The sequence below is a fragment of the Leptodactylus fuscus genome, chromosome 7 (genome assembly GCF_031893055.1).
Source record: "Leptodactylus fuscus isolate aLepFus1 chromosome 7, aLepFus1.hap2, whole genome shotgun sequence".
Lineage (NCBI taxonomy): Eukaryota > Metazoa > Chordata > Amphibia > Anura > Leptodactylidae > Leptodactylus > Leptodactylus fuscus.
In genome coordinates, this window is record NC_134271.1 from 120,241,632 (window position 1) to 120,265,590 (window position 23,959).

Genomic DNA, 23,959 nt, shown 5'->3' on the forward strand with positions numbered 1-23,959 from the left:
TTCAATGTATTACGCGTATATCACATTGAAAGCAATAGGAAAAAAAGCCTCCCGTTGATTTCAATGGGTAGCGCACGTATGCCGGCTCCCATTCAAGTCAATGGGAGCTGCTTTTTATGCGCTCATTCTGAACGTGTTTTTACGATCAGAATGAGTGCACCGTAACTCCGTGTGAAGACTCCCTTACAGTTGTTCAACCTGGTTCCTACATCTTCAGTTCTTTGGGGGAAAGACAATTTGTGGATGAAAGGTCAACTGCCTGTTTGCAAAAAACGGTTTGCTTTCTTTATCAGTTACAACAATCGGTTGTGGTTACATTACATACAACGGACATTCACTATGGTCTAAATCATCCATTTCATCTAATGTGTATGCACCCCTAAAGTCTTACACTAGGTTCACACTAGCAATTGGGTTGCATTCTTTGGGTCTGCTTGGGAACCCAAAAATAGAAACCCAATCTGCTTAAAAAAGTGGTTACCAAATAAATCCCACGGATCCCATAGACTATAATGGTGTCCGCCAATAAAAAAAATTGAGTGGGTTCAGGGAGTGCTGGTGTAATCCAGCCTTAAGTGTCTACTCCGTGCATTTTATTTTCTTCACTTGAGTGGTGTGTTACATTATACTTATGCATTTCATACAGATACGTGAATAATAACGGTCGTAATTGGCCGCATCTATTTTGGAAGTACCCAGCATTTATAGCGCAGCACTTCCACACTGCACATAGTATAGCGGTAAAGCCTGAGCTCAAGCCTGCTCACATCAGACCGCAGAATGACATATCCCAAGTTGCCTATACAGTCATCACACCTTGACCTGCTACTACTGAAAACAAACATCCGGCATGTTCTGTCCATTCAGAAAGACAGGGATTTGTGGTGTTTGGCTGTTGGAGCCAACATCAGCTTCATTTTAAGTCAGACACCAGAGAAAATGAAAAAAAAAAAAAAGATAAGAGGGGAAAAAGCAGCAGAGAAGGCGGAGGAATCTGTTCCAAATTAGTAGAGGTCTCCTTTCATTTTACTAGCAAGTAATTGGAAGCGGTAAAGAAAAGTGTAACTTATCGGATCTGGCGTGTTTATCTTTTCGTGAGGACAGGCGGCCGCTGGCGGGTTCCCTCTGGAGCCCTGGGGGGGAAATCACCTTCCCTTGATGTCCATTTGATCCGAAAAGAAAACAAAGGCGCCTGTGGAACGAGCGAGTGTAATTTGGGCGGCCCAGATGCTGAGTAATGCAAGGAAGGGCCTTGATTGGAAACGTACCTTTCTGTGGAGAAAGCTTGGCTCTCTCGTTTCCACACGGCCTTGAAGTCACTGCAGAATTCATACCACACCACAAAGAAGGAATTGGGGCTGATTTCCTTCTCACCGGCCTTTGGCTTGGCTCCAAAAAATCCAACGGTCTCTTCAAAGCTGTGAGTGGGAAGAAGAGCTGTCAGCAAACAAGATCTCCTGGTGGAAAAAATATATCCCTTCAAGTCCACTGACCCAGCAACCCTGATTAATAGAACATTGGCTCAACCTGTACAGTCCTGCAACTTAACCCTATAGTAAGAAGAAGCATTTTGTACATAAAGTCAGGCCTGAGAGATTTTGTAAGTTTTATCTTTCAATTCTCTGCTAAGAGGATATGAACATGTATGACTAGGAGCCAATTTGTAGGGCAAAAAAATCTATATATATAAAACTCAAATTCTGTAGTAGTCTGCTCTATACAAATCCACAGTTCTCGCATGATTTGGGTGAAATTTGTCACGCCCCCTCTCCACCCACAGGAGCAGAATACTGCGCACGTTACATCTCTCTAGTGTCCTCCCGTCATGAGATTGGGGGCCCTAAATTTAGGCCCTATGCATATAATGGGGGAAAGTGAAAGTGCTGAGGGGAAAACAACAGTTGTGACTGACAGGGACGGATTATAGTGACGGCGCCAAAGAGTCGCTGCTAAAGGGGCCGTACCATCACACAAACATTTTACAAACACCATATAAACATCACACAGACATCACACATACACCAACCCACAAATGTCACAACACACCACACAAATACCAGACCACTGTAGACACACACAACACTAACACCACCCCACAAATACCACACACACATGCACGGACCACAAATGCATGCAAAGACACTCAGATGGATGCACACTACACACACCGATAACTACCGCACACATGGACACTTACTCTGTGCACGCAGAAACACATGGATCACACGCGCACATACAGGCATACATATACACGGACCACACACATGTATGCACACACGCATACATACACATGGATAACACGTGTGCACACGCAAATACATACACGCACGTGCACACACACGCATACATATACACTGACCACACACGTATACATACACACGGATCACACACATATTGACAGACTACACGTGCATGCACATCCACATACGTACACATGGATCACAAGCTTGCACACATACGTACTACACATGTGCATGCACACCCACATACATACACATGGTTCGCACGCACGCACGCACACACACACACTACTTATAAATTACACGACACTGAAGACCCTGACCGACCTGCCAACATTTCTGCGCACACTGTTATACCCCATAGTGGCCCCTGCACACAGTATTATACCCCATAGTGGCCCCTGCACACAGTATTATACCCCATAGTGGCCCCTGCACACAGTATTATACCCCATAGTGGCCCCTGCACACAGTATTATGTCCTATAGTGGCCGCTGCCAGGATCGGTAAGTAAATAGGGCCTGTTACTGTCGGGAGTAACTCCAGCTAGTAACGGCCTATCAAAAAACCCAAAAAAACGCAGGGATAGAAGCTGTCTCCAGGCCCCCCTAATGTCCTGGGCCCTGTGGCAGCCGCTACCCCGGTAGTTACACCTCTGCTGTAAATGTTTTATATGCTCGTGTAAGGGGCATACATTTTAAATTTTGATTAAAAAAAATACTTCAAAAAATAGTTGTAATAGTTTATACTACATAATATGTATTGAATATATATAATCAATAAACATGTTGAAATGAAAAAAAAAAGTTGTTCAAATCAATTTTACGACAAATTAGTAAAATGCCAAAATAATAAAAATTTTAAGTAGAAAAAATGATTTACTGTAGTGCTCTCAAAATGTCAATTTTAGTGTGACACTGAAAATTTACTTTAGCATAACCAATAATTTAACATATTTTCCACGAGCGAAGCCGCGGGTATTCTACTAGTAAAAAATAAATCAGTGTACTGCCCTAGCCTTTTATCTTGAAGGGGTTTCCTAGACTCAAAACTTATCACCTATCTACTGAGACCCACACTGATCACAAGAATGGGGGTCCTACATTAGTCAACTGATCGGTGCTGGCACCCTGAGCATTTTGGGGTTTTGCTTTCCAATTCCATCAATTTATTTATCACCTATTATGTAGGTAGTACAGTTATGAAATAGGCAAAACCCTGCCAATAATCTGACTAAGGCAGAGAGGCTTGTTGTCACCCGGAACCTAGGTTACATGCTCACCGGCCCCTGCACCCTCCTGGTCACAAGGCAGCGCTACATTGAACTGCTGTAGATCTAATAGGTGCCTATGGATGCTGCGTCACTCAAGTTAAAATACTTTACTTTTAAAGGAGCGATCACCAGGTCAGAAAAGTCAATGACATATATTATCTGATAGATACAGTCATCCTGAGCATTTTAGTGTTTGGAATTGGTGAACAGGTTCAGATATACAAAGATATAAGCCAAGGTCTGCTAGCCAAGAGGGTGGTAACACTGTTTTTCTGGTGGTAGGGTGTGTATGTACCATACGTCACACAGTGTTATCACCCACATGGTTAGTATACAATAATTTACATTAAAAGTACAAGGGCTTATATCTGTGGAATGGCTGAACAGATTTGGATAAACAAACACCAAAATGCTCAGGGTGAGATCGATGATCAGATTTATATGACTGGGTTTTTCAGACCTGGTGAGAGGTCCTCTTTACGCCTTCCCATAATCAACAAGAAGGGACGAATCCCATATATATGAATAACAAAATCTGTCTACCCTTCACACCAGACTTGTGTTCATAAAGAAGACTTTATTTTAGGGGATAGAGGTGTAAGTTTTCTAAAACAGTAATTATTTTTGTTGCAAAAAGTGTTAGTTTATGATATTTTAACGCAAGAAGAATACTTAGGATGCTGGCTTTAGGAAGGCCAACTTGTAAGGTGTTCACATATATCATTTATTGTGTTTGGCCATTTGTCTTTTGCCAGAGCCAGACACACTGAGGGCTTATTCACACAGAGTTTTTGGCAGCGGATTTTGATGCGGAATCCGCCTCAAAATCTACTGCTGAAAAGGGCTCCCATTGACTTCAATGGGAGCTGCTTGCTTCTTTTTTCCACTAGCTAGTAGCGGAAAAAAGAAGCGACATGCCCCTTCTTCCCGCGGATTCTGCGGGTAACTCAGCCACAGTGCCCGCACCGCAAGATTCCCTCCTGATTAGGCCCATTAATTCGGGCCTAATCCAGAGCGGAATGCCGGTGCACTGCATCAGTATACCGCGTGGCTAGCTGCAACGGAATAGACTCAAATGAGACATGGCATCAGACCACTGGATTGACATGCTGGACTTAAAAACGCTGCAATCGTGGTTTTTGGTCTACTGCAACCACAGACGTGGGACATTATGCCAGATTTTTAGGTAAATCTATGTATTCCTACATACCATTTCTATCAGAGTTCTGCCATTTTTTTTTCTTACAGTTCACGAATTCAATTATATTAAAAAATGAGACAAAATAGCCATGACTCAAAATAACCGGACCCCATACAGTCAAATGCCCTACACCACTTATAAACCATATTGTGCCCATACTGATGGATGGCAACCGACAGGTTAGCTTGGCCCTTTTCCAAAGTTTGAGCACTTGACTATACCATATACTGTTGCCCTGATGGCAATGATGCCTTAGACTGGTTTATTTCATATACTGGCATTATAGACATACAGTAACTTTGTAAATCCAGCATTTCTGGAACTGCTAGACACTGGGCTATTGGATTGTCAGGGTTTAATAATTACAACAATCTGGAAAATTAACAATTTGACATCAGTCATTAAGCATCAGAATTTTCCAGATTATTAGAATTTTGCAGTTTTTCCATAATACTTTACAAACTCAACTTATTAATTTTTATTACTTGGAAAGAGAACTGGAAATTAATTTTAACAAGGAATAACATTAAAACGTACCTGCTTTGTGCTTTGCTTAGATTATCTTCTTCAGTTTTGTGTTCATCTTTGGCTGAAAAAAAAACAAAACAAATTTTAAAATGAATGATTTCAAACAATGAAACAATGAAACAATTTCTGACAGGACCCGCATCACCGCCACAATAAAACAAAAGATCTATAGAGTTGGGGGGTTTTTTTGCTTTTTTTTTTTTTTTTTTTTTTAAACATCTGGCAGCTCCAGGACCAGGTTGGGATAAATAAGGAACAAATATTCCTTAACAGATTGGTCATGGGCCACTTTGGAGTTGGCAAATTCCCAGATAATTAAATAGAGCTGCTCAGTGGCCATGTTGATTGGGCAGCAAAATATCTCTATGGCTAAAATGGGACAGACTGTGCAGGCCAAATATAGAGGAATTAATTAGTCATGTATTAATACATCAATAATTTAGAGAGGAATAAATAAAATATATATATGTTTTAGAAAATAGAAAAAATATTTTTATTAACCACTTCAGTACCGGGCCAATTTGTAGTCCAGGACCAGACACATTTTAGGGTTCTTATTTGTATGTGCGGTTTTGAGGGCGGTAACATTTTTCCGGTATGTCTCATTCAACTAATTTCTGCGTCTTTTCTCGGGGACACATAGGGCTTTATTTTTATGTTGTATTCATTTTTGTATGTGTTTTAATTTTTTTTTTATATCCGGGAAAATATAAATAATATAGGAGGGAAATCTTGTCTGGTTTTCACTTTTCTTTTTTTTTTAATTTAATAACACAAAGTGCCACTGAAAAACTTTATAAAATAGTTTTTCCTCTCCATTACAGTAATTTTTATTTTAGATGGTGTCGTCGGGGGTGGGGCTATAACCTTTAATATCGGTGTTTTGTTGGCGTATTATTTTATTTATTTTTTGAAAATATTCTATGTACATTTTTTAAAACTTTTCTATTAATTTTTTTTTTTCCAGATTGTGTCCCCATAAGTTGATAAGAGACCTTTGGGGACATTTGATCACTTTTTTTTTGTATTAGAGACCGATTTCCCCTGCAACTGGGGCTGGTACATTCAGCTCCAGTTGCAAGAGAAATACAAGCTCCTGTACGCTACTATACAGCTGATCTGGGTCCTGTAGGACCCAGCAGCTCTTTCAAGTTGCTGACCCTGGCAGATCACCTGACCGCCGGGTCAGAGGGCGGTCGCATTATGGCAGTGCCCATAGCTATATATACAGCACTCATTGAGCGCTGTATACACAGCGATCGAGATGGCAGGGGAGGTAATAAACCTTCACTGCTTTCTCTCTGGGAGCTCCAGCTGAAGTTTCATCCAGCTCCCAGTTTCAGCAGCTGCACGATCTCATACAGTTGCTGTGATCTGCTTGGATGTACCAGTACGTCCTGTCAGAACAAGGCAACCACCTTCCAGACATATATAGTTTATGGGTGGTTCGGAAGTGGTTAAAATTGTATTGACTTTCGATGACTTTTCAAAAGTTATTTTCCATAAAAGATTAGAGCAAGTGCACATGTCATGGTCAAGTAGGCGGTTTCTTTTCCAAGTATGGTACTTGCTGAAAATTGTTGATCAGACTGTGGGCACATTATGACACTGTCTGGTTACAGTTTACAGTTACTTTATATGGTATTGTAGTATACACTATGGCAACTCCATAATCTTCGACAATCCTATGACAGCATAACAATGATAGATTGACCTTTCATGCATTAGTATTCTGTTTTTCGATAGAAATTTGGAAGAAAGTGAACATGAAAATACTGGCACTTTCTGTACTCATGTCCTGTGCGTAACCAAACTGTTCGTAACACAAAGTTCTTCAGCTCATTGGCATTAGGATCCTGCCGTCAGCTATTAAATCTTTGGTCGGCACCAGCTAAGTCCAGATGGATAGTATCATATTTTCTTAAGTAATACTGGCTTATGACATTGCTTGTAAAGCCAGTAATCTTGTGATTGCCAGTAAGGATGAACCAAAAGTATTGATGTTCTTTACTTTTCTTATAGCCAAGTCCCATACTGTGAGAGAGCATGTATAGGAGGATCCCACTTAAAGGGGTTACCTAGGAATTGGACCAACCTGTGTGAAGAATAGGTGAGGTATACATTTTTTTAAAAAAAAAATACCCATATTTGTTTGATTTCACATCAGGGCCCAAATTCCCAAAGTCCTAGACCCCAAACAACTGCTGAGACCGATCGGTGACTCACACACATCAAAGTATCCTAACCAGCGATTGCTGAGGCCACTGATGGGTCTTGGTGGTCATGTGGAGTGCAGGACTTCAGACAACAAGATATTGGTGGACAAGAAAAGTATGTTTTGGTTTTTTTTTACAAAATAAACAAATAAAATTCACACCTTACTACATGTGGTTGGTCAATTTCCTGAACAATCACTTTAATATTAACATTGAATAAGATCATGGTAGATATTATTGCAACTGCAATAGGAGATGTTAGGGGTCTGGGTGACAAGAGAGCTCAAGGTCCACCCCATCATTTGCGTGGCACATCAAAGTGGTTTTTTCCACATCTATAAAAGTGACATATATAACAAAGGTATGTTGTGTTGTGCTCTGTAATATGGTGGTGACAGCTGAATATGCTTGGGGGAAGTGGTGGGCTCCCTTTAAGTTATAAGATCCACCATCTGTCTGTGTGATGTGAAGGCTTGTGGGAGAAAGTTATTGATGGGATGACTAAAGCACCATCATTCCTGGTAAGATCTCCATCAGATGTTTTTCTGGATTGAGAAGACACTATTTTCTGGCAGGAATGTCAAAAACTCCACAAAACAAGCCATTCCCTGATAGACCTCAGTTGTTGAAAAGGACCTGGAACTACATGAACAGGTTCTTGACTCGTCTTGAGTGCTTACACTTCCAACAAAACGTTACAAGGTGGCTGAGCATGATCTGCATGTTTCACAATTGTAAAGATCAGCGTCTTCTCCACTTGCATGCCATCTGTCCAAGAAGATCTCCTTCACACAGCACACATCAAATACCATTTACGTGTAGGTTGCAACACTGCCAGAACATGTTGTAACAATATGATTCTAATAAAATAAAATAACCTCTGAAGAGGAACGGGATGAATTATAAGTCTGTAGGGGCTCGGCAAGGCAGCGGAGTGGCAATCACTAAAGTAGGTAGAGTATGCCAGACATTTTGGAAGGAGATACAGCACGGAGTGGAAGGAAACGTGAATCTGTTTGTAATATTTTAACATGCAAATGAACTCAAGGGAAAGCGCTGGCATCTCCAAAAGTGATCGTGACCTACAGTGCGGGCAACCAGCTCAACAAGAGATCATTATGTAATACAATCATATTCATAGTTGTGGTTTTATATTAACATTCTTGGTCTTTTAAGGTGTGCATTTATGAGAGCAAAGTTGGCTGAACTTGCACACAGACGTGGGAATGGTGGTGTCCCAATTATCCCTTGACGGTATGTCGGAGAAACAAGGATCAAGCACGTTGAATTTGTGTGGCAGCAGATCCTTTTTGATCTAAAACATACACTTGTAGGGGAAGGGGGGAATATAGCTACTGACTCTGTATGACCAGCTTTACACACACGCTACACTGATATGCCAAAAAGTATACAGTTGATAGACAAGCATGCTCATACACTAATCCATAGACCGTAACAAACAGATACAGCTAAAGAAATGTATTAGCTACCATAGATCTGTTGGGAATTCTTTGCTCCCATGATTTGGAAAATCTGCTAATTTATATTCTCAATCATACTGTCAGAACATACCACATGACTGGTGAGGTCCAATCACAGTTCTCAGCAGTGACCCTGCGGTTGGAGACATCACCCAGAGGCGGATGTCCTGGGATGGCCAGGTGACCTCAGATGAACACAATAGTTTCCACAATTTTGTTACTGAACCCCTTCATGCAAAATCACATACCTGTATGCTTTTAAGTGTGGGCTCCAGAGCTGAGCTCTGTCCATATACAGTGAATGCCAGATGTATAATACAGTCAGCATCCACAGCTATTAACACCTTAGATGCCACAGTTAAAAGTGGCATCTAAAGTGTGTAGGCAAAATGGGCGCCACCGTGTTAACCGATTGCCACCTTCCAATACTGCCATAGGCAGCATGTAATAGAAGTCAATGTAAAAGTAAAAATAAACACTATGTACCCCATGCACAAAAATGCCCAAACTATAAAAATATTAGAGGGAGGACCCGGCTTCGCACGGGTATATTACATTTTATGTTTGTGTAGTGGCCCCATAAGAATTGTCCAGTTTTGCACTGATGTATTTTGTATGTTGTTTGTGTGTATGTCCATAAGCGTCATGTGATTATGTGTATCTCATTTTGGATATCAGTGAAAAACCTGTGATCAGTTGTTATGGATACCTGGAGTAAAGCTGTATCTAATCCTTCCCCGTGTAGTACTGTGTTTAGATGCAAGTATCCAATCCTTGTTGGTGTGGTACTTTGTGCAGATGCACATATCTAATCCTCCCCGTGTGGTATTGTGTGAAGAGGCGCGTATCTAATCGTCCAGTAAGTGAAACTGTGTGCAGACGCGCATATCTAATGACTCTGGCTTGCGGTACTGTGTGCAGATGCGCGTATCTAATACTCTGGCGTGTGGTACTGTGTGCAGATGCACGTATCTAATCCTCCCCTGTGTGGTATTGTGTGAAGAGGTGCGTATCTAATCCTACGGCATGTGGAACTGTGTGTAGACGTGGGTATCTAATCCTACGGCATGTGGTACTGTGTGCAGACGTGCGTATCTAATCCTACGGAATTTGGTACTGTGTGCAGACACGCTTATCTAATCCTCTGGCGTGTGGTACTGTGTGCAGATGCACGTATTTAATCCTCCCCTGTGTGGTATTGTGTGAAGAGGCACGTATCTAATCCTACGGCATGTGGTATGGTGTGCAGACACGTGTATCTAATCCTACGGCATGTGGTACTGTGTGTAGACGCGCGTATCTAATCCTACGGCATGTGGTAATGTGTGCAGACTTGTGTATCTAATCCTATGGCGTGTACAACTGTGTGAAGACACGTGTATCTAATCCTCCCCTGTGTGGTATTGTGTGAAGAGGCGCGTATCTAATCCTACGGCGTGTGGAACTGTGTGTAGACGCGTGTATCCAATCCCCCGGCATGTGGTACTGTGTGCAGATGCGCATATCTAATCCTATGGCATGTGGTACTGTGTGTAGACGCGCATATCTAATCCTCCCCCGTGTGGTACTGTGTGCAGACGTGCATATCTAATCCTCCCCCGTGTGATACTGTGTGCTGAGACGCATATCTAATTCTCTGGCTTGTGGTACTGTGTGCAGAGGCATGTATCTAATCCTCCAAAGTGTGGTACTGTGTGCACACACACGTATCTAATCCTCCCTTATGTGGTATTGTGTGAAGAGGCGCGTATCTAATCCTTTGGCGTGTGGAACTATGTGTAGACGCGCATATCTAATCCTCTGGAATGTGGAACTGTGTGCAGACGCGTGTATCTAATCCTATGGCGTGTACAAATGTGTGCAGATGCACATATCTAATCCTCTGGAGTGTGGAACTGTGTGTAGACGCCTGTATCTAATCCTTTGGCATGTGAAACCGTGTGCAGATGCACGTATCAAATCCTTCAGTGTGTGGAACTGTGTGCAGAAATGCATATTTAATCCTCTGGTGTGTGGGACTGTGTGCAGACCCGTGTATCTAATCCTCTGATGCGTGTATCTCAGTTTGGATATCAGTGTTGTATTGTGCATGTGGAGTGACCATGTGTATTGCAGTTGGAATATGAGTGAAAGACTTGCAGGTTTGTATTGGCTAAGGGGGGGGGCACTGTGTTTGGAATGCTGTATCTCAGCAACGGTATGTCCGAGCGAGTTGGAGTCTTCCCGGATACCTGAAGTATCTCTGTACCAAATTTGGTGAAGATCGGTCCAGTCGTTTGGTTCGCATTAGAGGACGGACGGACGGACGGACAGACAAGAATTCATTTTTATAAGATAGGGAGATTTATCCCGATTAGTGAACATTGTAGCAAGGCAAAAAATGAAAATGACCAAGTGGTTGTGTTTTGAACATTTTGCCTCCTATAAAAAATGGAATAAAAAGAGATCAAACCATTAGATCTACTCCAAATGGTATCAATAAAAAAAGTCATCTTGTCCTACATAAAAAAAAAAAAAAAAAACAAGTGATACCCAGCGCCATACACATAAATATGAAAAAGTTACAGGTGTTACAATATGGTGAGAATTTTTTTTTTTCTATTTTGCAAAGTTTTTAAAAGGTATCAAAACATTACAAATACTATGTAAATACTATACTAAATACTATATAAATATCCCATACCATCAGTTTTGTGACCGTGTTACAGACACTTTGTACTTAAAGTGTCACATCCTATTGTCATAACCTATAGATTTTAAGCTCTAATGGGCGTGCTGTACTCTCCAGTTGCCTCACAGACTTTCATCTCTTACTATGTGTCCATATGTTTACAGCTTTCCATGATAGAGTAAAGTTAGGGAATAAATTGAGAACATAACTGTTACAATAAAATAAATTTATATATCACAGAAGACAAGAAAAAACAATGAAAATTCACCGCAAAATAATTTTTCCCATTTATCCCGGTGTATTCCTTCTAATTGGTTTATGTTGCCTTTTGCTGTAAGATATCACGCTGCAGCAGTTTCACCCCTGTAGAAGTTTGGGTTAACTTTGCTACATTTATACACACACGCGCGCGCATGCGCACAATTTCTTGTTGTGGTGCTGGATTGTGAAATGCTCACCTTTCTGGGCAAATTCTGTCATTCTGTCTTTGAAGGGCTGGAGATGATCCTCTGGGGAGTCTTTCATCACCGTGTTTGCTTGCTTCTCACACACTACAGGGAGAAAGAATGAGGTTTTTAATGAAAACTGAATATGCCAAATAAGTTATTAGTTGAAGGGTAGGACAGCAAGAAAAGTGATCCTAGTGATTCTGCATTAACGTGCCACCGGCTACGAAACAAAAATTCTGTTAGTTTGGTGACAAGCTTGCATTAACCCATTTATGTCAGAGGTTGGATTTTCTGAGTTCTAATAATGGAACTCTAGACATAAATGGGTTAAACAGATTTTCTCTGAAAGGGAGTCTACCAGTGTAATCCTGATGCAAAACAAAAATGGACTTTTAATCAATATAACAATTATTGGTTCAGAAAAACCAGGACAAGGCAGTGCAGACAACTCACTTTGGCCCTGTGGTTACTGAACGTCAGTACCTGGCAGTCTATACGTTGTGACAACCATAGGTAGGCATCAAGAACTGTAACAAGCAGAGAGAGGGGAGAATAGGATAGAACTAGAGATGAGCGAACAGTGTTCTATCGAACACATGTTCGATCGGATATCAGGGTGTTCGCCATGTTCGAATCGAATCGAACACCACGTGGTAAAGTGCGCCAAAATTCGATTCCCCTCCCACCTTCCCTGGCGCCTTTTTTGCACCAATAACAGCGCAGGGGAGGTGGGACAGGAACTACGACACTGGGGGCATTGAAAAAAATTGGAAAAAGTCATTGGCTGCCGAAATCAGGTGACCTCCATTTTAGACGAATAGTGGATTTCAAATCCGGGTCATATGAGAATGTGAACTTTGTGACTATGAGACAGGGATAGCTGTACAGGCAGGGATAGCTAGGGATAACCTTTATTTAGGGGGGAATGTTATTAAAAATAACTTTTTGGGGCTCTATCGGGTGTGTAATTGTGATTTTTGTGAGATAAACTTTTTCCCATAGGGATGCATTGGCCAGCGCTGATTGGCCGAATTCCGTACTCTGGCCAATCAGCGCTGGCCAATGCATTCTATTAGCTTGATGAAGCAGAGTGTGCACAAGGGTTCAAGCGCACCCTCGGCTCTGATGTAGCAGAGCCGAGGCTGCACAAGGGTTCAAGCGCACCCTCGGCTCTGATGTAGGAGAGCCGAGGGTGCACTTGAACCCTTGCGCACCCTCAGCTCTGCTACATCAGAGCCGAGGGTGCGCTTGAACCCTTGTGCACACTCTGCTTCATCAAGCTAATAGAATGCATTGGCCAGCGCTGATTGGCCAATGTATTCTATTAGCCTGATGAAGTAGAGCTGAATGTGTGTGCTAAGCACACACATTCAGCTCTACTTCATCGGGCTAATAGAATGCATTGGCCAGCGCTGATTGGCCAGAGTACGGAACTCGACCAATCAGCGCTGGCTCTGCTGGAGGAGGCGGAGTCTAAGATCGCTCCACACCAGTCTCCATTCAGGTCCGACCTTAGACTCCGCCTCCTCCGGCAGAGCCAGCGCTGATTGGCCGAAGGCTGGCCAATGCATTCCTATGCGAATGCAGACTTAGCAGTGCTGAGTCAGTTTTGCTCAACTACACATCTGATGCACACTCGGCACTGCTACATCAGATGTAGCAATCTGATGTAGCAGAGCCGAGGGTGCACTAGAACCCCTGTGCAAACTCAGTTCACGCTAATAGAATGCATTGGCCAGCGCTGATTGGCCAATGCATTCTATTAGCCCGATGAAGTAGAGCTGAATGTGTGTGCTAAGCACACACATTCAGCACTGCTTCATCACGCCAATACAATGCATTAGCCAGTGCTGATTGGCCAGAGTACGGAATTCGGCCAATCAGCGCTGGCTCTGCCGGAGGAGGCGGAGTCTAAGGTCGGACCTGAATGGAGACTGGTGTGGAGCGATCTTAGACTCCGCCTCCTCCAGCAGAGCCAGCGCTGATTGGCCGAATTCCGTACTCTGGCCAATCAGCACTGGCTAATGCATTGTATTGGCGTGATGAAGCAGTGCTGAATGTGTGTGCTTAGCACACACATTCAGCTCTACTTCATCGGGCTAATAGAATGCATTGGCCAATCAGCGCTGGCCAATGCATTCTATTAGCGTGAACTGAGTTTGCACAGGGGTTCTAGTGCACCCTCGGCTCTGCTACATCAGATTGCTACATCTGATGTAGCAGTGCCGAGTGTGCATCAGATGTGTAGTTGAGCAAAACTGACTCAGCACTGCTAAGTCTGCATTCGCATAGGAATGCATTGGCCAGCCTTCGGCCAATCAGCGCTGGCTCTGCCGGAGGAGGCGGAGTCTAAGGTCGGACCTGAATGGAGACTGGTGTGGAGCGATCTTAGACTCCGCCTCCTCCAGCAGAGCCAGCGCTGATTGGTCGAGTTCCGTACTCTGGCCAATCAGCGCTGGCCAATGCATTTCTATGGGGAAAAGTTAGCTTGCGAAAATCGCAAACTGACAGGGATTTCCATGAAATAAAGTGACTTTTATGCCCCCAGACATGCTTCCCCTGCTGTCCCAGTGTCATTCCAGGGTGTTGGTATCATTTCCTGGGGTGTCATAGTGGACTTGGTGACCCTCCAGACACGAATTTGGGTTTCCCCCTTAACGAGTTTATGTTCCCCATAGACTATAATGGGGTTCGAAACCCATTCGAACACTCGAACAGTGAGCGGCTGTTCGAATCGAATTTCGAACCTCGAACATTTTAGTGTTCGCTCATCTCTAGATAGAACGGTTTAGCTCTAGGAGTCATGGGACCAACAGATGGCTAGGCCAGTAGATCAGTAGACAACAGTGTTGGTTTTGCAGGGACGTCATGAATGGGCTTGGTACAGATAAACTTGGCCCATGTAATACTGACGTCAAGCAAGAACGTCTTGTGACACAGATCAGTTCTTGTATTTTCCATTGGAGATTAAAGACAACATTTTACAATCTATTGTCCATTTAAGTGTTTTCATTTGCATTTTTTGTTGCCAAAGTCTATGAGCCACAGACATTCCTCCTTTCGCTTCTAAAATTAAGTCATGCATGATCTCATAGTCACATGCTCCTTTGATCTCATTTCAAATAGGATTATATTATGTACAATAATTGACTAAATAACTTCACTTATTTTATTTAGAAATTTGATAAGAACCAAGAAATACAAGAACCATGGAACTAAAACAGATCTGGCAGATCATCTGTTCTTGTCGAACATCCTGCTTGACAGTTGTTGCAATGGCTTTACTACTTGCCCCATTACACTAGTCTATGGCGGAATTGAAAACAGAAGATACATTGATAATTTGTGAATTAGGCCCACCATATCTGTTTTAATGGCAATGATTGGAGAAAACGCTGATCCTGGCCACTTAACCCTTTCTGCATGTAGGTTGTGGTGTTTGCAAAGTGAGGTTACTCCTTTTCATCCAGTGCCTTTCAACCCCAGCAAGTCAAAAGCAAGGGCATAAAAAAAATTAATTTTAATTAATAAATATAAAGTGCTTTAAACAAAACCCTTCACATTTTGACTGAATTTACATCTTGTGTGCACGTACAGCTTTTCACATTCTCATCTCTCAATTTCAGTCCATGGGTAGAAGTCATTACGATTATTATATGGATGTGACCTGTACTAATCAGTGACGGTAATCAGAAGTGTTCGACACTAATTGACAGTGGCGACTACAACCATTTGCTGGATGGGGCATTGGGGATCACATTGGTGTCATGTTAGGGCAACCTTTGAGAGGAGAGGTCAGGAAACTTAAGAGGATAAGAACACAAAGGGGTCCAGGTTATGCAAACAAACCTCCAAGTTCTGGAAGATCAAGTAAGCCTTTAAATTTCCTCGTGAGTGGTTTATGCTTCTGCATGTAGACATTGGGGCTACCGAACAAGTTCAATGAAGACTAATGTTACACTAAATACGTTAGAAAAACAGAGACGATTTTGGCCAGTGTTATTTGAGCTGTAATAATTGTGTTATAGGAAAATACCCATGGAATACGGTAAGACAATCCTTCATGTCCAATATTCCAGTTTTCAACATTTTCATCTTGACAAGAGAGAAAATACTGGGTACAAAAAAAAAAAATAAATCTAAAGGCAATATGAAATCTATTAAAATATACAATATATTAAAATATATAAGGTGATATAAAATATAAAAATTTGCAATATATTAAAAAAATAAGGTGATATTTCATAAAAACTTAAGGCTAAAAATGTAGGCACATACCGGTAAAATATATTAAAGTCAAGTTGGGTTCACATAAAAAGCTTGTAATACCGCATGATAAAATAACTTGAAGCATCCCTTACACATAAATAAAATGTTGACAAAACCAGTCAACCACTTGGGCTAAAACCCCACATTGCAGAAATGCAGCTTTTTTTGTTACAGATTTTGCTGCGTTTTTTTGAGCCAGAGCCAGGAGTGGATTGAGCAGAAGATAGAAGTATAAGAACTTCCTAGATATTTCCCATTTCTATTGTAGCCATTCTTGGCTTTGGCTCAAAAAACCTCAACAAAATCTGCAACAACAACAAAACAAAGCTGCGTTTCCGCAACGTGGGGCTCTAGCCTCAAGGTCTTTCCCCACTACAAATGCTGTGGGAAAGCATGGTTGGGCATACTGAATTTCCACTATGCTTAATAATTTTCTTCTTAAAGGGGCTGTCCCATAAGAAGGATCCTAGCTATACTGCTAGTTTATGTGTATTTAAGACTTTTCCTAAATACATTGCTTTATCATAACTGCTTTGTTTGGCCGCTATCTTAATTTATTCACTTCATTATTGACACTGCGTTTCTATGGCCACTGGGCTTATCTGCTCATTTCCCAATTGATGTAGCTGCCTGCTCTCAGGGGGGGAGGGACTGACAAGCAAAGAAGCTCCTCAGATAGGGGAGGGGGAGGGGAGAGCTCCGGGATTTCTGAACTCTATCTTCAGCTTTTCCACTTATCAGCCAGTTTAATTGAATTTGGCTAATAAGGGCTGAGATAGGGAGTCCTGTACCTCTGTATGTAATGCAAGCTGACTCAAATCCAGCTCTGCTACATCAGTTTCCACATCAGCTTCATACTGTGGTAATGCATTTACAACCAATCCCTCATTACTAACTGCAAACATAGCAGATAGCAGAGCAAGTGAAACAGAGGAGGGTTAAATTTTGGGGATTCTAATGATGGTACGGAAGGGTTTATATAAAGAATTGTGATAGGCCTGTCTGAAAAGATGTGTCTTTATTTGCGCATTAAGCTGTAGAAATTGGGAGTTAATCTGATTGTCCAGGGTAGAGCATTCCAGAGAAGTGGTGCAGCTCAGGAGAAGTCTTGTATACGAGCGTGGGAGGTTCTGATAATAGAGGATGTAAGTGTTAGGTCATTGAGTAAACGAAGAACACGGATTGGGCGGTAGACAGAGATGAGGGAGGAAATGTAGGGAGGTGCAGCATTATGGAGAGCCTTATGGATGAGAGTGATAACTTTATATTTTATTCTATAATGAATAGGCAGCCAGTGTAAACGACTGGCACAGACCAGAGGCATCGCTGTAGCGTCTAGACTGATAGATGAGCCTGGCCGCTGCATTCAGAATGGATTGTAGAGGGGAGAGTTTAGTGAGGGGAAGACCGATAAGTAAGGAGTTACAGTAGTCAAGGCGAGAATGAATCAGAGACAATAAGTGTCTTTAATGTATCTCTGGTGAGGAAAGTGCGTATTCTGGAGATGTTTTTGAGGTGGAGGTGACATTAGCGTGCAAGTGATTCAATATGGGGAGTGAAGGAAAGGTCTGCATGCCGAGAAAACCAGGAAGTGAAGAGAGCACAGAGCCTGAAGGTTGGTGAACAAGGGTTATGGGAATACCCCTTTAAAGGGAGATAAGCTGCTGACCGACTCCTCTGATGGCATCTTATTCCCCTCTCCTTACTGGGGAGGCCTTAGGCAATAGTAGTTGACAAATCAGCTATTCAGTTGACAGCTATTGAAAATGTATGGCCAGCATAAGGTTCTGGTTCACATACCTTAAAGACTAGAAACCCAACAATCAACTACAGACCCTATAATAACCAAATCTAGTCAAGATTCACCAGGACTGGTTTGTGCCATTTCATATATCCTAGATCAGTTTTCAAAGTACAGCAAAGTTTAGATGAACTGTGTGCATGACTTCTTTAAGATACATTTAATGCAGGATCATACAGTATTAATACTTGAATTTTAGATTCTTAGATTGGCTGACTGATGAATGGTCAACCATGTTGGGTATGGATGGTTTTGAACAACTTAAGAGGGGTTCTTCAGGAAAACACGCAATCCGATCCTGCTGCTCCCTGGTCTTGTTTTACCAGAAGTATTCATTGCACAAGACTGCCAAGGCCAAAGTAAAGGAATTGGAAAGTCACTCATATACTTCACCTGTGCCGCATCCTTTCCTTGGGTCACTGATTGGCTTCATCAGTCACGTACAGCAAGGACTTCCTTCAAAACAAGACCCAGGAGCAGCAGAACCGGACCACGGTGAGAGAGACTAGAATACTGGGGACAGGAGAGTATTTTTTTTCCACCTTGCCTGGCAACCTTGCCAAAAATGGGTTATTCTGGACAACCCCTTTAAGCTTTACAAAGCAGATGGTCCTATTGACTCATATAGGGGTCTTCATATGCCCTTAGAATGCGCAACAGATTTTGTGGCTGACCACTGTAGTAATGCACATACTATGCTCATCAGAGGACATTGTGCAGAACAGGCACCACTATGATCTAACATATTACATTTTGGGTAGCTGTGATGTGGCTGTCCAATGAATGATCCCATCATTAACAACTAAGCTGCCCAGGTAGGGGGGAAATTAGTAGTTATAAAAAAATCGAAGCTAGATAGATAGATAGATAGATAGATAGATAGATAGATAGGAGAAAGAAAGAGTTATTTGGCTAATAATTGGCCACTGATATTTTCATCCAACCACTGGCCATAGCCAATAATCTTTTGGCGCATTACAGTCTTCGGAATTTTCATGGCTGATCAACGTCAATAGTGACCAAAATTGGCCATTTTAAACAACACCACAACATTGCAATCTTAAGTTGTACGCCTACATGTTGTCGTGTGGACCTATCCTAAATGAGGTCACAAGTAGTAGACCTTATGTCGTAGTTCTGGTCAAGCATAACCATAAAATGATTTTATTTTTTTTTGTCTATTGTACTTAAGGAAAACATTAACCGAGATTCTTATAAAACACGAACAACAATAAGACTTCTTTCAATTAAACGTTTTTCTTTTAATAACATATTAGCAGAAGAAAAACCTTGAATTTAGGAAACCCAATCTACGTGGTGCTGCTACGGCCACAGCCTTTGATCTCCCAGCCTCAAACATAGCCGTCAAAGCATAAGCAAAGCTTATAAACTGTTTATTTTATGTCCCGGCTTTAAAACTCTCTCCCCTCTCTAATCTTGGTCCCGTGCTTTTCTTCCACAATCCCTTTTTACCAATTGAAAATTCTTTTCTTGGAGCTGTTAAGTTGTTGTTACACAAGCATGGGGAGAAGTATTTCTCTTATTAAACAAGAAAGCTCTGTGGAGTTAAACACATGGCCTTACAGATGACAGAGAGGAATTCTTGCATGCTTCAAGTCCATTTCCCACAGATTTGATGTACACGGGTACTGAACCTCCCACCCCCAAGTTCATTTTTATTATTGTTATACACATCATATATTAACAAAGTATCCCCATTGTTTACATAAATGCTATCATTTCATATTGCCGAGAAATTAGCTATCCATTATTATCAGCTCTATTAGAGCAACGTTCGTTCCTCCTGCCTTCAGATCCCAGACTGAACATTCATCTAACTCCCAGCAATGACTGATTTTTGGGTTCTAAATGTTAAATAATGAAATTTTGTGAAATAAATATTTACTCTAACTACAAATTTGTGACAGAGAAATTTTAATATAGCATATTTTAGCAAAATAACTCAAGTGATGCCTAAAGCTTACATTGGTTGTCCCAAATGAACAATTTCTCTAAATTAGAACTCACTGGCAACTAGTTGCTAACTGAAATCCTTGGAGATCAGCTGGGGAATGTCCTACATGTCTACTGCAGTGGCCACTACTGGAGAAATGTGGTATTGCACTGAAATCACTCAAATGTAAGGATGGAGATGTCATACATAGTCATTTGAGTCCCCCAGAGACAGAATAGCTCTTCCCAGCAAGTTATTGCTCTGCTTAGGATGGTAAACTGTGATGATAATGTAATATAAGCAGGAATTGTATTAGTATGCAATAAAAGGGACTGAACTACTAAAAAAAATAATCGTAGATTTAAAAAAAAAAACAAAAAAAAAAAAAAAACACACACCAAAAAAAACCATGCATTTGAAATTCAGCTAAAAATTATGGTCAGAGCCAAATGAGCAGAGATTTACCAAAAAAAAAAAATTCCAAAATATTCCATTTATATATTCCATTTGCTGTCATAGCATTTTATTATTACTGCATATGTCGGAATATTCAGCAATACACTAGATATAAATATTGCACACAGCAGCCTATTATAATGTCAGCAAAATGAGGGTGTTTTATAGAGTGAACATTTAAAAAAATATATTTTTATTTTTATTTTTTTACCTTCTAGATCTTTTTTGAGCTTTCTTAAATCTTTTTCCAAATCTTCAAACTTCACCTGCGCAGCCAAAAAGAAATCTTGAGGCTCCGGCAATGGAAATACACTGTTATCCGTCCCTGCATCCTAGAAAAGAGGCCGATCTCAGAATAGGATGATAAAAACCAAATTGAATTTGCCCATACAATTAAAAATAAAATCATGACATATAAACAAAGTACACTACAGGTTAGACATCGCATCCGACTATTTTAAGAACCTCATTTACCTTGTCAAAGTGTCGAAGGAAATATCGGACCACGTAATCAACAAGGCTGACTCCATTATCCTAAAAACAGAGGAAAAGGAGGCAACATAAGATATAATAATATCAAGCAAACCTAAATCACTTGCTTCACCTGCTAACATACCAATAAATAAGAAAATACTTTGAGGCTTGTCCCTTTAATAGTAAGCGTAATATTCAGGTCTACGAAGACACACTACCTTATTTTATTCCCACAGTTGGCCCAATTTATTTATTTTTTGTCTTTAAGAAGTTGGAGAACAAAAAAAAAAAAATCCAAAAATTAACGATTACAAACTTTGCTAATTTTCCATATGTATTTTTCATCACAATCCCCATTCAAAAAAAGTCTTCACTGGCTTGTGAAGTTATGGACAGTTGGCAACACCAATAGGCACATGTGGCAAAATGTTCTAAGATTCTGCCTCCTCCATGTGAGACTTTCTACTGAGGTCTTAACAGTTTTAACTGACATGACATTTCTGCTCTAAAAATAAAAAGATTCCTTCGGCATGTGACGCTAGGGGTGAAACACAGAAGGAAAAAAAAGAAAATTTGTAATCCAGCAGAAATGTTGAAGCTAGTCATAGATCCAAGACGCTTCATCTCCCCATTAACCTCTGGCAGAATTGAAGGTGAAAACATATATGTTTAGGTCAGGAAGGATAAGGTACAAGTCAACCAAGTAGCTGGCCAACCGCTATCTAATGTATATGGCCACCTTAAGTTGACTTGTGCAAGTGCTTTACTACCCTTCGATCTCTAGACACACTGTAAGCAAAGGAGAATCAATCATTTTGCATTTTTCTGATAGTGGATGCCTTGGCGCCCAGAACCTCACTGGTCAAAAACTTTGACATGTTAATATGCCAAGTTTTTTTTAAATATATATATAATTCAGGGTTGCAGAGTCGGTAGGCTAACTCCGACTCCTTAATTTTTCCAGACTCCTTTATATTTGGCTGACAGTCATGGTCAGACTGAAGCAGTAAAAATTCTCTAATCCCCCCCCCCCACACACACACACACACGCACGCGCACACAAAAAAAAAAAGTTGTGTGATTGAAAGGCTAAATATCCAACAAGCTATGCATATATTTATACAGTATCAATAATTGTATAACAATTAAAAAATAATCATTTTATTTAGAAGCTGAAGTTACCGACTCCAACTCCACCTTAAGTTGGCCCAGAGTCTGACTGCACAAGCCTGGAGAAATAGGAGATTTACTCCTCACCATTATGTTACCCAAGTGCTCATAGAAGACAGACATTCTTCAAATAACTCCATGCATCACTGTATACATCCCCAGCAGCCAGGCATAAACCACTCGCTTATAAATAACCAGACAGATAAGGATCCACAGTCATCAATTCACACATGTGAAACATTCACATTACATTTCTATAACACATACACAACATGATAAAACACATATACAGTGTTGGCCATAAGTATTGACACCCCTGCAATTTTGTCAGATAATACTCATTTTCTTCCAGAAAATGATTGCAATCACAAATTCTTTGGTATTATTATCTTCATTTAATTTGTCTTCAATGGAAAACCACAAAGAGAATTGTCAAAAAGCCAAATTGGATATAATTCGACAGCAAACATAAAAAAAGGGGGTGGACAAAAGTATTGGCACTGTTTGAAAAATCATGTGATGCGTCTCTAATTTGTGTAATTAACAGCACCTGTTACTTACCTGAGGCACCTGACAGGTGGTGGCAATAACTAAATCACACTTGCAGCCAGTTGAAATGGATTAAAGTTGACTCAACCTCTGTCCTGTGTCCTTGTGTGTACCACATTGAGCATGGAGAAAAGAAAGAAGACCAAAGAACTGTCTGAGGACTTGAGAAACAAAATTGTGAGGAAGCATGAGCAATCTCAAGGCTACAAGTCCATCTCCAAAGACCTGAATGTTCCTGTGTCTACCGTGCGCAGTGTCATCAAGAAGTGTAAAGCCCATGGCACTGTGGCTAACCTCTCTAGATGTGGACGGAAAAGAAAAATTGACGAGAGATTTCAACACAAGATTGTGCGGATGGCGGATAAAGAACCTCGACTAACATCCAAACAAGTTCAAGCTGCCCTGCAGTCCGAGGGTACAACAGTGTCAACCCGTACTATCCATCGGCGACTGAATGAAAAGGGACTGTATGGTAGGATACCCAGGAAGACCCCACTTCTTATCCAGAGACATAAAAAAGCCAGGCTGGAGTTTGCCAAAACTTACCTGAGAAAGCCAAAAACGTTTTGGAAGAATGTTCTCTGGTCAGATGAGACAAAAGTAGGAAAAGGCATCAACATAGTTTACAGGAAAAAAAAGAGGCCTTCAAAGAAAAGAACACGGTCCCTACCGTCAAACATGGTGGAGGTTCCCTGATATTTTGGGGTTGCTTTGCTGCCTCTGGCACTGGACTGCTTGACCGTGTGCATGCCATTATGGAGTCTGAAGACTACCAACAAATCTTGCAGCATAATGTAGGGCCCAGTGTGAGAAAGCTGGGTCTCCCTCAGAGGTCATGGGTCTTCCAGCAGGACAATGACCCAAAACACACTTCAAAAAGCAATAGAAAATGGTTTGAGAGAAAGCACTGGAGACTTGTAAAGTGGCAGCAATGAGTCCAGACCTGAATCCCATAGAACACCTGTGGAGAGATCTCTAGATGGCAGTTTGGAGAAGGCCCCCTTCAAATCTCAGGGACCTGGAGCAGTTTGCCAAAGAAGAATGGTCTAAAATTCCAGCAGAGCATTGTAAGAAACTCATTGATGGTTACCGGAAGTGGTTGTTCGCAGTTACTGTGTCTAAAGGTTGTGCTACCAAGTATTAGGCTGAGGGGGTCAATACTTTTGTCCAACCCATTTTTGGAGTTTTGTGTAAAATGATCAATGATTTGACTTTTTTTTTCATTTC

The 23,959-nt window shown here is 41.2% G+C and overlaps 1 protein-coding gene across 2 annotated transcripts in view; it reads right to left on the reverse strand.

Moving 5' to 3' along the window:
- The window catches only part of FMN1 (formin 1), a 184,225-nt gene that overhangs the window by 17,458 nt on the left and 142,808 nt on the right, over positions 1 to 23,959 (reverse strand). For both annotated transcript variants that reach the window (XR_012717260.1, XM_075282961.1), the window contains exons 13-17: positions 21,014 to 21,073; positions 20,751 to 20,871; positions 12,069 to 12,161; positions 5,252 to 5,303; positions 1,269 to 1,418 (exon numbers count right to left, since the gene is read on the reverse strand). Coding sequence is in view for 1 of the 2 variants with exons in the window: in XM_075282961.1 (XP_075139062.1) it covers positions 1,269 to 1,418; positions 5,252 to 5,303; positions 12,069 to 12,161; positions 20,751 to 20,871; positions 21,014 to 21,073 (476 nt within the window). In the remaining variant the exon portion in view is untranslated. The remainder of the gene's footprint in view (positions 1 to 1,268; positions 1,419 to 5,251; positions 5,304 to 12,068; positions 12,162 to 20,750; positions 20,872 to 21,013; positions 21,074 to 23,959) is intronic.